This window comes from Carlito syrichta, unplaced genomic scaffold (genome assembly GCF_000164805.1).
Source record: "Carlito syrichta isolate Samal-C Ts95f unplaced genomic scaffold, Tarsius_syrichta-2.0.1 Scaffold306198, whole genome shotgun sequence".
In the NCBI taxonomy this organism is placed as follows: domain Eukaryota; kingdom Metazoa; phylum Chordata; class Mammalia; order Primates; family Tarsiidae; genus Carlito; species Carlito syrichta.
In genome coordinates, this window is record NW_007250294.1 from 71,565 (window position 1) to 88,051 (window position 16,487).

At 43.5% G+C, this 16,487-nt stretch overlaps 1 protein-coding gene across 3 annotated transcripts in view; it reads right to left on the bottom strand.

Moving 5' to 3' along the window:
• Positions 1–3,128: 3,128 nt before the first annotated feature.
• The window catches only part of GNE (glucosamine (UDP-N-acetyl)-2-epimerase/N-acetylmannosamine kinase), a 60,083-nt gene continuing 46,724 nt past the window's right edge, over positions 3,129–16,487 (bottom strand). For 2 of the 3 annotated variants that reach the window (XM_021714960.1, XM_008062966.2), the window contains exons 6-12: positions 16,255–16,342; positions 15,317–15,527; positions 11,255–11,384; positions 10,668–10,889; positions 6,596–6,778; positions 4,248–4,364; positions 3,129–3,731 (exon numbers count right to left, since the gene is read on the bottom strand). In XM_021714960.1, the coding sequence (XP_021570635.1) occupies positions 3,496–3,731; positions 4,248–4,364; positions 6,596–6,778; positions 10,668–10,889; positions 11,255–11,384; positions 15,317–15,527; positions 16,255–16,342 (1,187 nt within the window). In that variant the 3' untranslated portion in view covers positions 3,129–3,495. The remainder of the gene's footprint in view (positions 3,732–4,247; positions 4,365–6,595; positions 6,779–10,667; positions 10,890–11,254; positions 11,385–15,316; positions 15,528–16,254; positions 16,343–16,487) is intronic. The other variant, XM_008062968.2, reaches the window with a different exon arrangement.

Genomic DNA, 16,487 nt, shown 5'->3' on the forward strand with positions numbered 1-16,487 from the left:
GTTGAAAGGCCACCTCCATGGCACCTTCCACTGCTCCCTGACTGTTCACTCCCTTGAGCTTCTGTGGCACTCTGCCTGAGGTGGCTTACTTTTTCGTATTGTCTTGGTGCTACTGTCTGGACCAGTCTTGTTTCCCACACCAGACGGATTTCTTGGGGTGGGGTGGGGGAGGTGGTAGTTTTGAAATGTCAACAAAATCTTTTGATGTTCTCTAAATTGAGAAGTGACCAGATACTATGACAAAAGTGAGGCTGTATAACTTCCAAGACTAGGTCATAAAAGGCAGCTTATGGCTGGTTTGTTTGAATACACTAGGTGGTAGCCCTGAGCTACTACTATTTAAAAAGCTCTACCACCCTGAAGCCACACAGAGACCCCCTGAGAGACCCTGTGACCACATGCAGCAAGAGAGCTTCCTGGCCATCTCGCTGAGCTAGAAATGCCAAATTGAGCCTTTCCCACATTCCTGGCCCACAGAAACCATGAGATTAAAAAACACTCGAGTTTTGCGGTGGTATGTTACACAGCGGTGGTAATTTGGGATTATTCCTAATGCCGGTGTTTTCCACACTGGGCTTCATAAGAGGAGGGAGCTGGTCCAAGGATTCAGTCAGTGCTCAGCATTTAGCTAGATTCAAACCTCTTTCATGGGGCCACTTTGACATTTCTTTTTTTTTTTTGAACTGAGGTCTCATTCTGTCACTCAGGCTGGAGTGCAAGCTCAATCTCCTGGGCTCAGGCAATCCTTCCACCTCAGCTTCCTGAATAGCTGGGACTACAGGTGCGTGCCACCATGCCCAGCTAATTTTTTGACGCTTTGTAGAGATAAGGTCTCATTATTTTGCCTAGGCTGGTCTTGCACTCCTGGGCTCAAGCAATCCTCTTGCCTCAGTCTCCCAAAGTGCTGGGATTATAGGCATAAGCCAACCACGCCTGGCCCCACTTTGCCTTTTTATGTGTCTTTTTTTCTTTTTTAAGAGATGGGCACTTGCCCTGGTGTTGTCCAGGTTGGAGTACAGTGGCACGATCACTGCAGCCTCCATCTCCTGGGCTCAAGAGATCCTCTTGCCTCAGCCTCCCAAGTAGCTGGGACTACAGGCACACACTGCCACATGCAGCTTTCTGTCAAATTTTAAACGTTACATAACAATGCTTCCTATTAATAGACGTTTTTTGTTAAGGCAATGATATTCGATGCCTTAAGGAAGTTTTCTAAAGCGATGCAGCAACTTTAAATCTCTTCTGGGAAAAGGAATGCTTTTAACTAGTGAATTAATAACAAAATACAACAGTGTTAGGATTTCAACAAGGAAATGTATTTATTTTTTTCTTCAGAATTTGGCTCAGAACAGTAACATAAAAATATGTACATTAAAATAAATTAACATGCAATTATTTAACCATATGTAATAATTTATAACTAAGATTTGGCTTTAGATTCCATACCATCCTGTCAAATATCTGGTAAAAAACTTGATAGCAATGTTGGTGTACAGAACAGTCAAGGATGTCACTAGGGAACACCTGATGCCCTCCAGGTCCACCATCGCCCCCAGACACTGAGGCTGAGCGGCTGAGCTTCCCTCCCAGGAGTCACCGTGGAATGTCTGAACAACAGCCAGGCACTGGAGATTGCTTGGGGGCTGGGAGAGCTCTGGGAGTCAGCTAACCCATCTCTTTCACATTAACCCACCAGGAAGAAAGTAGTTCAATGCAACATTGATTCCTTCACTTTATTTCATGTTAACACTGAAACAATATGTTGTAGAAACCTTCATTTCCCTAAAATAAAAAACAATCTGAAAAATATATGCATATGCTGTTTTAGATCATCTAAAAGTACCCATAAAAATCTGTCGCTAGACCAAATACTATACTGGCAAAATTTCCATAGGAGAATATTTGATTGGATTCACAGCTAAGACAGAGGGTCAAGAACTATTGAGTCATTTACAAATCAGATTTTATTATTAAAGTTTGTGGTAGCCTAGAGCAAATAAGAGTATATTTGGGTTTTGAAAGTGTTTTTAAAATGGAAGTTTGTGTGGCTTAGCAGGAAAAGCACAGCGGGACCTGGGACCCAGACTGTCTCGAAGACTCACTAGTCTACTGCTCTAGGCATGTCACTTAAACCCACTAAGTTCTATAAAATAGGAATTAAAACCCTTACCTCATCAGTTGGGAGGATTTAGGATAATGTCTATGAAGCACCTCATTCAGAGCCTGGCCCACAATAGGCACTTAGTAAGTGGTGGCAGTTAGTATTCCTTTCAAGTTGCAATTAAATGCCAGAATGTTGGTTTTTGCATTTTGACACCAATGAAAGCATGGACTCTGGTACGGCCAGAATCCAGATCCACGCATCTGGGCTTGCGGTGTAACATACAAATAATACCTTATTAGACACTTGGGGGTCTTCAACACAGTGTAAAAAGCTGTGGAAGGGAGAAGTGTCTGCTGGTCAGCAGCAAAGATCCTTTTGGGACAGTTAATCTCCTTTCAGAGGCTGTAAGTGGCTTCTCAGCTATCCCTAAGAAGATAAGAACAAGGTCACTAAGGCCATTATAATTCAGATCCCTGATCTAAAGTCTTAGAAGTTCTGCTAGAGGAATAAAATCTTTTTTTGAGTTGGAGTCTCACTCTATCACCCAAACTGGGGTGCAGTGGCACACTCACTGTCACCACATCCTCAACCTGCTGGGCCCAGGCGATCCTTCCACCTCAGCCTTCCAAGTAGCTGGAACTACAGGCATGCGCCACCATGCCCGGCTAATTTTTTGATTTATTGTAGAGATGAGGTCTCACCAAGTTACCCAGGCTGGTCTTGAACCCGTGGGCACAGGCAATCCTCTCTCCTCCGCCTCCCAAAGTGCTGGGATCACAGGCATGAGCCACCATGCCCGGCCAATAACATCTTTCAACAAATGACACTTGGGGGTGACAGATATGTTCAGTATCTCAGTTGTGATGTTTTCACAGAGAGATACATATGTCAAAGCTTATCAAAAAGCATATTTTAAAAATACCTCAATAAAACTGTAAAAAAAAAGTGTACTTTAGCCTTTCCTGGTTAAGAATTCTTTCTGTTCTCTAACGATCCCTTTCTGTGATCTGAGTTTTGGGTTAGAGGAAGGATTATAAATCCAAACTCTAGGATGAAGCTCGTATCCCAAGCAAGGCCTGCAGGTCTAAGTGGCGTAGTACGGGGCAGAGTCCTAAGGCTTCCCTGACTATTACTGTACCTCCTTTGGTACAGAAAATTGACTGAACTTACAGGGTTTGAGCTAAAATGACCCCTACTAGGAAGACATCAGAAAAGGTAGCGTCCACAAAAATGGGGGTTGGGAATGGTGACTCTGGAAGAAGAGACAAAAAGCAAAAACACTTCTCTGCCGAAGTCACTAAGTTTGCTTCTGAAGAAATGGTCATCTGGAAGACAAGAACTGGATTGTACTCAGGAGCTCTAGAGTCTTGGTCCACATCTGTTCTGGAGGCCTAGTAGATCCTGCGAGTTGTATAGTCCAGAACCATGCTGGCAGCACCGAGCAGGGCAGGGTCAACCAAGTCCGAAACCACCACGTCCACGTCCTGCACCGAGGACAAGGCCTGCTGGCGGATGACGTCTTTGACAATGTGGATGTAGTGACTGGCCAGGACGCCAGAGAGGATCACCAGGGAAGGATTCATCGTGTGGAGGATGTTCACAACCCCAAGACCCAAAGCTGTTCCAGCTACAGGAAAATGAAAAGTAAAGTAAGTTTCCAAGCAAAGAGCATGAAATCAAAACCACCAAAGAGCCAGCGGCCAGAAGTGGTGAAATCCATTCACACTGTGTGGTGGGAAGCAGTAGTTTAAAAGCTGTTCACAGAGTGAAAAAGTAGGCTATAAAATTATACTGTAATACGTGAGCTCAACTATGTGCAAAAATGAATAGAAAATGTTACTAGCTGCTATCTCTGAACAGGAAAACTCTAAGTCGTATTTTTCTGACAGCTCTCCTATAGTTCTCTAAATTTCCCATAAAATGAACAAGTATTTTCACAGTTGTAAAACCAAACACCCGTTTAAAAAGGCAGTGCTGCCAAATACCTTGAATGGAATTTCCTTTTTCTTTCTCAGTAAGTAGGAAAAAAACCCTCTGAACAGACACTGCAGAGCACTGGTTCCTGAAGGAAGCAGGGTCTTTTGGAGGGCCCAAGAACATGAGGCCACCCCTGCAGCACAGCCACCCAGAGCCACGTGCTCACCTGTTCTTAAGATGCTCTGCGCCTTCGCATTGCCAAGTTTCGCAGCTTGGATGAGATGGAGGGCGCTCACGGCCTCGTCTTTTGGCACCGACATCCCTTCCACTAAGAGCAGGTCCTCTGTTGGAGTGGAGTGAGGGGCGGAAGCAGCCAGTGAGTTGTGATAGCCCTGGGGGGACCAGGCTTACCACTGGGCCTGATGGGGCTTGCCACCCCTAAGTGGGAAGACTGTTTTCTTTTCACAGTTGCAAAGTTTCTTATCCTTCAAGAACATCCACATACATTGCCCCCAAAGCCTTTGCCCTCTTGCTACCTGGTTGTACCTAATCAAGAACCTCCCTACCTGGACGACCCTTGAGCCTGACCCCCCTGCTCCCTGCTGGTTCCTCACATCTCACTCCCAGTAGCCGATAAAGTCCTTGAAACATTGTTTTCCCAAATGCTCAGCCTACTCCTGCAGTCACCCCCTTCCTTATCTGTCCAAAATGCAAGGCTGTGCTACTTGCCAGTGCCCCACATCCCATGACGGAGGCATCGTGGCAGAGGACAGACACAGGCCTGGGGTCAGTTCCATCTTTGCCACTCCCGGCCACACAACTGCACGCATGTCCCTTCACCTCTCTATGTCTCTCTTTCCTAGAAGATAAAGGTACAATACCTACCCCTGCAGGATTATCTTAAGGATTAAATGAGATAATGGGCATAAAGTACAGTAAGTCTCCTTCATATGAATGAATTCTGTTCCGAGAGCACATTCGTAAGTCCAACAAAGTTAGCCTACCTAGGTACCCAACTGATAGAATCAATTACTTTTACGCTTGCTTCCAGACAGCCTGAGCTTGAAATAAAGATACCGTACTATTGTATTCTATACAATACTGTACAGTAAAGTACACAAAAGCACAACTACATGTAGAAGATGCATGCACATGACAGCATGTGCCAGATGTGTGAACTAACATGGCTGGACATGCAAACACACGTTTGCTTCTTTGAAAGTTTGCAACTTGAAGGTTCATATGTAAGGCTCTTACTGTGCTTAGTTCTAAGTGCTCACCAGAATAAACTCTAAATAAACAATAGTGATTGTCTGTAGTCCTTGCCTTCTTCCAGTCATCAACCCAGATCAATCTGCCTCCTGATCAGCTACTATTCTTGGGCCTGAAGGAAGAAAATCCCCAACTAGATACCAGCTGGTCTCCTGTCTTTCCTGGGCCCTCCTCCTCTTATTTTCCCAACTCCAAGTTGTCCAGAAAACTGGAAGTCACTCCAGCACTGTCCCACTTAAAGCCATCGTCCATTCGACCACCATTTTCCCCCAGAAACAAAGATACAGTTGAGTGAAGAATCACAAACTCAGCTCTGATAGTGTCTTTTCCCTAAAGTTGTTTCAGTGGCTTCATTCCTCACTGTCTGGGCTTTCTCTTGCTGTGCCATGCCCTTAGGCATCAACACCACTGTTTCTAGGCCTAGAAGCTCTCTTGGCCATCCATACTTGCGTGGCTAATTCCCTTATCCTGACTCTTCAACCCCCAGCACTCCCGCCCTGCATAGAGAGAACAGAGAATGAACTTTGGTTTCCTCTTAAGTACCTGCATTCCTTGGCCATCATTTCTCACTGCACTTGGGACACTGAATTAAAATGATATTAAGGCCGGGCTCGGTGGCTCAGCCTGTAATCCCGCGCCTTGGGAGGCTGAGGTGAATGAATTGCCTGAGCCTGCGGGTTCGAGACCCACCTGGGCAACTTGGCAAGAACTCATCTCTACAATAAATCAAAAATTAGCCGGGTGTGGTAGCGCGCGCCTGTAGTTCCAGCTACTTGGAAGGCTGAGGCGGAAGGATCGCCGGAGCCCAGCAGGTCGAGGCTGCGGTGGCTGGGAGCAGCCACTGCACTCCAGTCTGGGCGACAGAGTGAGACTCCAACTCAAAAAGAAAAAAAAAATGATAGTAAATGACTCTCTCTTGCATTAGACTGGAAACCATTCTGACTCTCATGTCCAGAAACAGCTTTAATTCAAGTAGGTCTCTTAGAGTTCAAGTATTATAACATGTTCATCCATTTGTCTCTCCATTAAAATGTATACTAAGTACCTATCCTGTGCTTACAAAATAAGAAACCTTCCCTGCTATCTTGGAACTCCAGACCCCTGTCCACCTCCAACCCTGGAGAGGAAGACAGTCAGTGCGGGTCAAGTCCAAGGACACTGTGGAACTTCAGGAGGGAGCCTGCTCTTCCTCTGAGAAGTGAAAAAGTTAAAAGTCTGGCTTCAGTGTTCAGCTTTCTTTGGAATTTCTGCTCTGAAGCACTTGTCTACCACCTGGCTAATCCTCGAGAGAAAGGTACCAACCGTCGTGCAGCTTTTTTGCTTCTCTCTGCAAGGCCATTCCAGAGGCATATGCTTCAATACACCCATGGCTTCCACAGGAACAGTCAGGCCCATCCAGAGACACAACAAGGTGGCCAAGTTCTGCAGCACAGAAGGAGCTTCCGTGGATCAATTCATGTTGATGGATGATTCCACCACCAATTCCTACAGTGAGAGACAGAGATCACTGAGGGCTCTTTACTTGAAACAGAAAACTATGACAAGGCAATGCCTCATCTGTTTAGCAAAGCTTTGGAATGCGAGATTCTACATAATGCCTACTTTTCTAATAGATGAAGCTCACTAAGCACCAAAACTTTCTTTGGCAGCATTTTGAATGGAAATTTTTTTTTTTTTTTAAGAGGTCCAGCCTCCAGTGAGCAGGGCCTGAGTTGGGGGGAGGGAATGAGAAAGAAAGACAAGCGACAGCAGGGTTGGGAAGTCTCTCTTCTCAACAGGTGAGAGCAAGTTTATTGTTTAGCATGCCTCTTATAAAGGGCAAAACTATGCAAGGGACTGTTGTAAAAACAAGCAGCATCAACATCCGGGCCAGGCGTGACTGATATCACGCTGCTCTGCCTTATTATAAAGTAACAAATCAAGGTCTGTGAGGGAGCCACGGTGGAATTATGTTGCTACTGGAAGGCGAGCTGGTCTGTGTTTGTGTTTATCTTCTTGTACCTAGAGCTTTATTGTAGCTAAGACTTTATCTGTATTATGTGTACCCAGATGTATGGGCATTCAAGACACTGTTTCCTGTAACAGCCTGCATTCCTCACAGTTGCCTCTGGCTAGGATGCAGTTTCCAAGTAAGACCTTGCCTACGAGCTTGGGGTACTCAAGGCCCGCGACGCAACGTTTTGTGTAGCAGGCTGCATCCCTCACCTGCCTTTGGCTAGAATGCAGAGCTTCCAGGTGAGACAGTTGCCTACGAGCCTGGGGTACTCAAGGCCTACTACAGTGGCAGTGCTTGTCTGCTCCCCACATCACATCTGCTCCGAGATGAGGGAGTATAGGCTTGTTTCCTTGAAAACAAGCCAAGAACATAAGGACCGTGTCAGCCTACGCCCTAGTTTCCTTCATTTTTTGAGTTGGAGTCTCACTTTGTCGCCCAGGTTGGTGTGCAGTGGCACACTCACAGCCACCCCAGCATCGACCTGCGGGGCTCAGGCGATCCTTCCGCCTCAGCCTTCCAAGTAGTTGGAACTACATGCATGCACTACCATGCCCAGCTAATTTTTTGATTTATTGTAGAGACGTGGTCTTGCCATGTTTTCCAGGCTGGTCTTGAACCTCTGGGGTCAGGCAATTCTCTTGCCTCGGCCTCCCAAAGTAATGGGATTACAGGCTTGAGCCACTGCACCTGGCCTGGATGGAAATATTTTTAGCAGATACTATGATGACCTGTGTGACACCTGCTTGGGTCTCTATGACTTTAAATACAGCTGGGGTGGACAGTGCAATGCCAGCTCAGACTTGCCTTGTGTTGACAGTGCACCCCCCAAGCACACACTGCCTGACTTGCACCGAGGCCTTCTCCAGCACTGAAGCAAAAGCCCAGTGAGCCATGCGGGCACAGCACCCAGAGGCAACCCTCAACAAGGCTAGGCAAGAGCTAGCAGGTCCACGCAGATGATTCTGAGCAGTTTTCTGCTGGCTTCCTGGCAGTTCTGGTAGGTTTCTGCCAGGCCCCTGCCCTCTAGGCAACTTCAATACACTATCCTTTCATGGCTTTCTTCCTACTGTTTTACTCTGCTCCCTCCCTCCTTCTGTTACTCAGGATGACCTCCAAAATCATCATCATCATCATCATCATCTATCCCTAAATCCTTCTCTCAGAGACTCTGTCTTGAGGGAAACCCAAGATAAGATAACCTTTCTAAAATGTATCACATACCACCTGCTTTCTGAAGCAGAGAATATGAAACATGATTTTGCCTCTTCTTGAGGCCACCATGTCTGAAACTCAATAATTATGAACATCATTGAGTATCTTTTGTCATATAGTCTAAGAGTTTCTAAGGAGTAAAGAGTATTTTGCCTTAGAAGGCTCTGCTTTTAAGAGTTGTCCTCCAGCCTGGGGAACTTAGTGAGACCTCATTTATACAATAAATCAAAAAATTAGCTGGGCATGGTGGCATGTGCCTATAGTTCCAGGTACTTGGAAGGCTGAGTACCTGGAACTATACTCAGTTAGTAGGAAGGATTGCCTGAGGCCAGCAGGCTGAGGCTATGGTGGTCATGAGCGTGCCACTGCACTCCAGCTTGGGCAACAGAGTAAGACTCTGACTCAAAGCAAAGAGTTGTCCTGCCAACTGTCACTTCTTGTGACACCTATTTCTCAACTCCCACTCCTCTGATTTGCAGCATTATTAGCTGCTCCAAGCAGGGAATGGCATCTAAGCTTGCTAAAACTGTATCCAGAACTAAGAGAGGAAGTGTCTAAGCTAAAGTACATGTGCTTAGGGGAGAGGTCGTGTAAGGTACAGTTTAAGCACACACAAGTTTTAAAGTTAAACATATCTGAGATCAAATACTGGCTCAACCACTTACTAGCAGAATCTGTTTCCTCATTTAAAAAATAAATTATATTAGGCTGGGCATGGTGGCTCACGCCTGTAACCCTAGCACTTTGGGAGGTGGAGGCGAGAGGATTGCCTGAACCCATGGGTTAGAGACCAGTCTGGGCAACATGGCGAGACTTCATCTCTACAATAAAAAAATAAAAAATTAGCCGGACATGGTGACAAATGCCTGTGGTTCCAGCTACTTGGAAAGGAGGAAGAAGGATCGCCTGAGCCCAGCAGGTCAAGGCTGTGGTGGCCGTGAGTAGCTCCTGTACTCCAACCAGCCTGGGTGACAGAGTGAGACTCCAACTCAAAAATTATAAATAAATAATACACTTTAAATATATACAATAAAAAGCAAACCGGGACATCAGTGAAAATGACAAGAGTGGGGAACTCCCAAAGGCCACCCTGCCATTAGAGCAACTGGCAAAACTGTCAGAATCCCCTTTTTTTGAACTCTGGAAACTAACCAAAAGTTTGTAGCAACCAGGGGAATGCTTAGTAAAAACACATAAAAAAAATGAAACCAGCCGGGCTCGGTGGCTCAGCCTGTAATCCCGTGCTTTGGGAGGCTGAGGTGAGTGGATTTCCTGAGCCCGCGGGTTCGAGACCCACCTGGGCAGCGAGACCTCATCTCTACAATAAATAAAAAAATCAGCCAGGTGTGGTAGCACATGCCTGTGATTCCGGTTATTTGGAAGACTGAAGCGGAAGAATCGCCGGAGCCCAGCAGGTCGAGGCTGCGGTAACCGGGAGCGGCCACTGTACTCCAGTCTGGGCGACAGAGTGAGACTCCAACTCAAAAAAAAAAAAAAAAAATGAAACCAGCTGAATCACACTAAGAGAGCTTTCTGGTATGAACTCATCCTGGTCCCATCACCCCTTCCCAGCTTGGTGGTGACTCTGAACAATAGCCCACACTCCCAGTAATGGTGTACAGATACCAGTACTGGATAGCAGCACCTGAGGGAGCAGGACAAACCTGTTCTTAAAAAGCTGTGGTTGCTTGTTTTGACCTCCTGGTAGCTCCCTGGAGGACCAATTCACAGGGCTTGCTATTATCTCACCTAACTGGGAACTATCCCAGTGCTGAGGGGGTTGCACAGCAGGTGTTTGTCAAAAATATTTAAAGGTAAAATGTGTTATTTTCTACTTCCTAGAGCAAAAGGTAACAGATGGGGCATACAATAGACTACTAAAAAGACTGGAAAGAAAAGCTGGGTGATGAGAAGCTTTGGGGAATAAGCTTAGAACAGCTCTGACAAGTTCTGGGAATTTTAGATGGCCACATACATATCTAGGGCTAGGCACATGCTCAGAAAAAACCTGAGAAAGCCCTAAGAACTCATGTGTGGCTCACCTTAAGGCGCTCCTCAAGCAGCAAGTGAAGGCTAAGGCAGAGTTGTGACTGCCTGATTGCATGCTGAAGACTTGCCCCAACACACATTCTAGCTCCTTAAGCAACATTCCTTTACCTCTCTTACCTGTGCCTGTGACAAGTGTAACGAAGTTTTCCAGTCCCTTTCCTTGACCAAATTTTCTTTCTGCCAGGGCAGCACAGTTGCCATCATTGTCTACCCACACAGGGAGATGCAAAGTGTCAGATAGGGGAGTCCTGAGGTCCACAGAGTTCCACTCTTGGATCAGTTTGGTTGAATGCAGCACAATTCCTTCCCGAGGATTCACACGGCCACCTGTGGAAATGCCTGAGCTCCACCATAAACAGAAGGAAAATAATTCTGATGAGTAATCTTAGAAGAGCAAGCCAACTTTCTTGGCTCTGAACACAAATTCATTCACCCAAGATCGTCTAAGATAAACACTACCAAGGACTGCAAGGAAATCTCAGGCAGTTCTGAGCCAAAGCTATAGCTCCTCACATATTTATAGAACAGTCAATGCTTCTCCCATAATGCCTGTTGGTGTCCCGGGAAGTCTCCAGGCTTGGAGCCCACAGACAGGACTTGGAGCCATCACTGGGCAAACACTGACCTGATGTTCAGTCATGCATTAGAACTGAGTAAACTACACTAAAAAGAATATTTCTTGAATACATAATTTACAATCTTACCTACTCCCAAAATCCTGCAGTTCAGTTTTACAGCTTCAGCTGCAGCTTCCACACACATCTGTAGGATTAAATTAATCCTCTCTTCATAGGTTTTAGGATTGAATTGAGTATACTTCTTAACTATTTCACCCTAGAAGAGAAAAAAGCAAGCTTTGTCTCACTGGTTTTAGCTAAGAAGTACTGTGGATCTTGTGACCTTTTCCATGATAAATCAGGCATGGCTGTAGGACAGTACTCCAGTCTCAGGTGACTGCTTGGCCTGGACAGGCACTGGGACAAGCCCAGTAGCTTCCTGGTAATCTGTCCTGGTATAGGACCACTGAAGCAATGACAACTCCACAGCCAACAAGATGGGGCCCCTTTCTTAAGCTTCAGATGAATGTTGGCTAATCTGAGTCTAGTTCATTAAAAGGTCATATTTTACTCTTTCAGGTTGATAACATTTTGTTTAAATACTGAGGCAACTAAATAGTTACCCTAAGTAGTTGAGCTTTAATCATCTCCTGTAACTGAATCCAGTGATGGTATGGATACTCTATTTACTCAGAGTATATTTCTATACCGGCTGGCACAAATACCACATTGTTTAAATTACTGTTCTTTGTGATATGTCTTAATACCAAGCAGGGGTAGTCCCACCTAATTACTCTTGTTTTTACATATTTTTATTTGTGCATCTCACTTGTGTACTATTTTAAGTATATGTCAAGATAATGTTGTTAAACTTTTAAAAATTCCACTGTGATTTATGTTAATCTTATTAAGCTTACAAATACTATTGAAATATTGACTAGAATTATATTAAACTTATAATCCAATTTGGAAAGCACTGATAGTTAACAAATACTCAGCACATCTTTTCAGCACTTTTTTTTTTGTAGCAATGGGATCTCACTATGTTGCCTAGGCTGGTCACTTACTCCTGGCCTCAAGCAGCCCTCCCACCTTCATGATTATGGGAGAGCTACTACGGCTGATCCCATGACATTTTTTTAAGCCTTTGTATTTTAAAGTAAAGTTTTATAATTTTCTTTATGTAGATCACATAGTTTTCTGTTTTTGATTATTCTTAGGAGTTCTGTTGTTGTTCTAAATAGGATCTCTTTTTCCATTTATATTATTTTGTTATTAATTGATAGCAAATACAAGGGTTAAAGCTGCCACTAAGGACTGCCATTAAAAATAAATCTAGAGCTGGGCATGGTGACACATGCCTGTAGTCCCAAGTGGTAGGGAGGCTGAGGTGGGAGGATCACTTGAGTTCAACAATTCACATCCACCTGGGCAACATAGCAAGACCTCACCTCTAAAAGAAATTTTTTTTAATTAAAAAAAAAAAAATAGCCTGGTATAGTGGCTCACACCTGTAATCCCAGCACTTTGGAGGCTGAGGCAGAAGGATTGTTTGAACCCAGGAGTTTGAAGCCAGCCTGGGCAACATAGCAAGACCTTTTCTCTACAAAAAAATCAAAAAATTATCTGGGCATGATAGCATGTACCTATAGTCCCAGGTAATTGAGAGGCTGATGTGGAAGGACTACGTGAGCCCGGGAGGTCAAAGCTGCAGTGACAGAATAAGACCTTGACTCAAAAAAATACATAGAATAATAAATGAAAAAATAATAAATAACCTAGAGTACTGCTTCTCACCGTTACTGTGTATCAGAATCACCTGGACAACTTTTAACAAATATTGATGCTTGGCCCCTGTCCCAGATATTCTAATTTAATCAGTCTTGGGTAGGAGCCAGACATTTGAATTTTTTTTTTAAGACTCCAGGTAATGCTAATATGCAGGCAGGGTTGACACTCACCTCAAGGAAAACTCAATTTGTTGCCTACAATTTCATGTTAAGTAGAAAATTACTGATACTTATATATTTATCAAAGATCCAGCCACTTTACTCAAGTGTCTTGTTAACTCAGCAAGCTAGATAATTTATTCATATTGTCTATAAATAATATTTTTAATTTTGCTCTATCAACAATATCTGGTTTTGCTCTTCTTTGCTTTATTCCCTTCATAAATTCCAAAATTGTTAGATAATGTTAGCCGGGCTCGGTGGCTCAGCCTGTAATCCCTCGCCTTTGAGAGGCTGAAGTGAGTGAATTGCCTGAGCCCGCGGGTTCGAGACCCACCTGGGCAGGCGAGACCTCATCTCTACAATAAATCAAAAAAAAATTAGCCGGGCGTGATAGTGCGCGCCTGTAGTTCCAGCTACTTGGAAGGCTGAGGCAGAAGGATCGCCGGAGCCCAGCAGGTCGAGGCTGCGTTGGCCGGGAGCAGCCACTGCACTCCAGTCTGGGCGACAGAGTAAGACTCCAACTCAAAAAAAAGATAATGTTGCAGAAAACATCCTTATTTTCTTCTTGATTTCAATAGGAATGTCTCTAGAATTTCATCCTTAAAAAAGTTGTCAGGAGGACCCTGAACATTTACATAATACTATAAGAAAAGGATTGGCAGTAGCAGGAAACTGCAGGGAGGTGGGGGTGGGGCACACAACGTTAATAAGGATACCTGATCTCAAACCAAGCAAAGTAGGGACCAAAGGGAAGGCCAAAATTTACCTATATAATGACCACTTGTATACCTAATCCTGAAGTGTACCCCACATCCTTAAAATAAATAAAAATAAATTTTTAAAAAGTTAGCCAGTGATATGAAATAAATCAACTTTATGTTAATAAAATATTCTTCTATTAGTACTTTTTAAAGAATAAGTAAGGGCTCTTGACTTTTCTTGAGAAAATTATGTTTTGTTTTGCTTTTCCTTATTTGACCTAATGGTATTAACAAATTTCCTAAAACTTTGTGTTTAAAATCTTTGCTAGCTGGGCATGGTGGCTCATGCCTATATTCCCAGCACTTTGGGAGGTAGAGGCAAGAGGATTGCCTGGGTGCCCAGGGGTTCAAGACCAGCCTGGGCAATTTGGCAAGACCTCGTCTCTATAGTAAATCAAAAAATTAGCTGGACATGGTGATGCATGCCTATGGTTCCTGCTACTTGGAAAGCTGATGCAGAAGGATTGCTTGAGCCTAGCAGGTAGATGCTGGGGTGTCCGTGAGTGTGCCACTTCACTCCAGCCTGGGCAACAGAGTAAGACTCCAACTCAAAAAATTAAAAAATTAAATAAAACCTTTGCTATTTCTCATGGACTCCTGAAAGTTTATATATTTATAATATTTCTTATTTTGTTTTGTTTTGGTTTTTTTTAGTTGGAGTCTCATTCTGTTGCCCAGGCTGGAGTGCAGCGGCATGTTCATAGCCACTGTAGCCTCAACTTGCTGGGCTCAGGTGATCCTTCCAACCTCAATCTTCCAGTAGCTGGAACTATAGGCACACGCCACCACACCTGGCTAACGTTTTGACTTATTGTAGAGACGAGGTCACACCAAGTTGCCCAGGCTCGTCTCGAACCCCTGGTCTCAGGCAATCCTCTTGCCTCAGTCCCCCAAAGTGGTGGGACTACAGGTTTGAGCCACCATGCTTGACCAGCATTTATAATATTTAAAACAAAGATTTTTCTAGTAGGTTTATTCTTCCTAAATCAGAAGAGATTTTTTTAACATGGAGTCTTTACAAGGGCTCTCTCAACTTATCAACACTGGAGGATGGTTTGGTTAATTGAAGGTACGCTGTACTCAATAAAGAACAGAACTGTAAAAATGCACAGCAGAGAACCCACACAACTGATCGTGTTCTAGAGAAGAGGCAGTTCCCCTCACGGAGCAGTGATTGTCATCAGCACACTCCAAGCTGTTCCCAAGAATAGAATTTCAGGTCTCCTGAATGGCAAAAGGCTCCCCCGATGTCTAAAGGGTGCTCCCTATTGTCAACTCAAGTCTACTACCTTGGATTCCCCGAGGATTTACTTCTTTGAAATGTTAATGATTAGTAAAGTAGTAAGACAAACATTGTAATAGATCCAAAAGTCAGTACTATGGGCAAATGATTACAAGCTCTTGTGTATGTTTCTAGTCCTACCTTCCAACTATACTTTAAAAAAAATCAATCATTCACATGGGATATAAAGTCAAGAGATTAGGAGTTATTTTACCTTCATGCTGACTATGGCAACTCGGAGGTTTGTCCCGCCGAGATCAACAGCCAAGGCACTTAGAGTTTCTAGAATATGGTCAATATCTTGAGAAATATTCTCCTTTACGGGAGGAAAGCAGAATTTCTTTTGTAGTGGCTCTTGAAGATCAATAGATTTGAGAAACTTCAAAATCCTTGGAACAGCATTTCCATCCCCATATATCTTTGAACTGCAATATCCATAAAGTCAATTAAATTACATGCTTCTGTCATTCGTGTTAAATAGTAGTGAGGATATGGTTTAGAGGACTGAAAATGCAGGTGGAAATAATTCATGCATCTTCCTTTTAAAACAACAACATCTTTACAATGTATATATACTTCAAAACATGTAGGACACAATAGATACATACAATTTTATTGTCAATTAAAAATTATAAATCATTATATAGAACTAAAAACATTTCTCAAAATCTAGATCTTTTCAGCAACATAATAACTAAAGTAACTGCAATTGGTTTTTTTTTTCATTTTTATCTTTACATTTCTGAGAAAACAAAATTATTTTCAGAATAATACTTTCAAAGTACAGGAAAGTCTGATCAATTTGAAATAGAAAGGAGGTGGTCAAAAATAAATACTGAACTATTTTTTCTTTTTATTCAGTTACATTACTTTCTAATACTACAGAAAGTCAAATTAGGCTAAAGAAGTATTTCCTAGAAAAAGTGTTATATTAATTAACAGAGACAAAAAATGTATATATTCTACATTGGAACCCTTGGTAGAGTAATAAGAGGTATGGTATTGGCAAGCCCTGACTTACCAAGGGACCCACAGGAATTAGAAGAAAAGATCTGTTAGTGTGATTCAACAGTGATTGCCTCTTTCAAATGGCACCTGGGGTAACTCCTTTTAAATCACTCAAAAAAAAAAAAAAAAAGGCTATGTGCTCACCAAGGATACTGTTTACCAAACTGAAGGTGCAGCGCTTGCAATATTTTGTCTTGGGTGTCAGCATCCCGGACGTGAAGAACATTCTCCCCTAGGATGTAAATCCAGTGACACAGGACAATGATTTGGAAGTGGGAATATCCAAAGAAAATAAAAAATTTATCAGTGCATTGTGCCCATAATTAGCTCTGAAACCCAGCAGACTTCAAACAATTTTTTTGGGGGGGGGGGGTTGG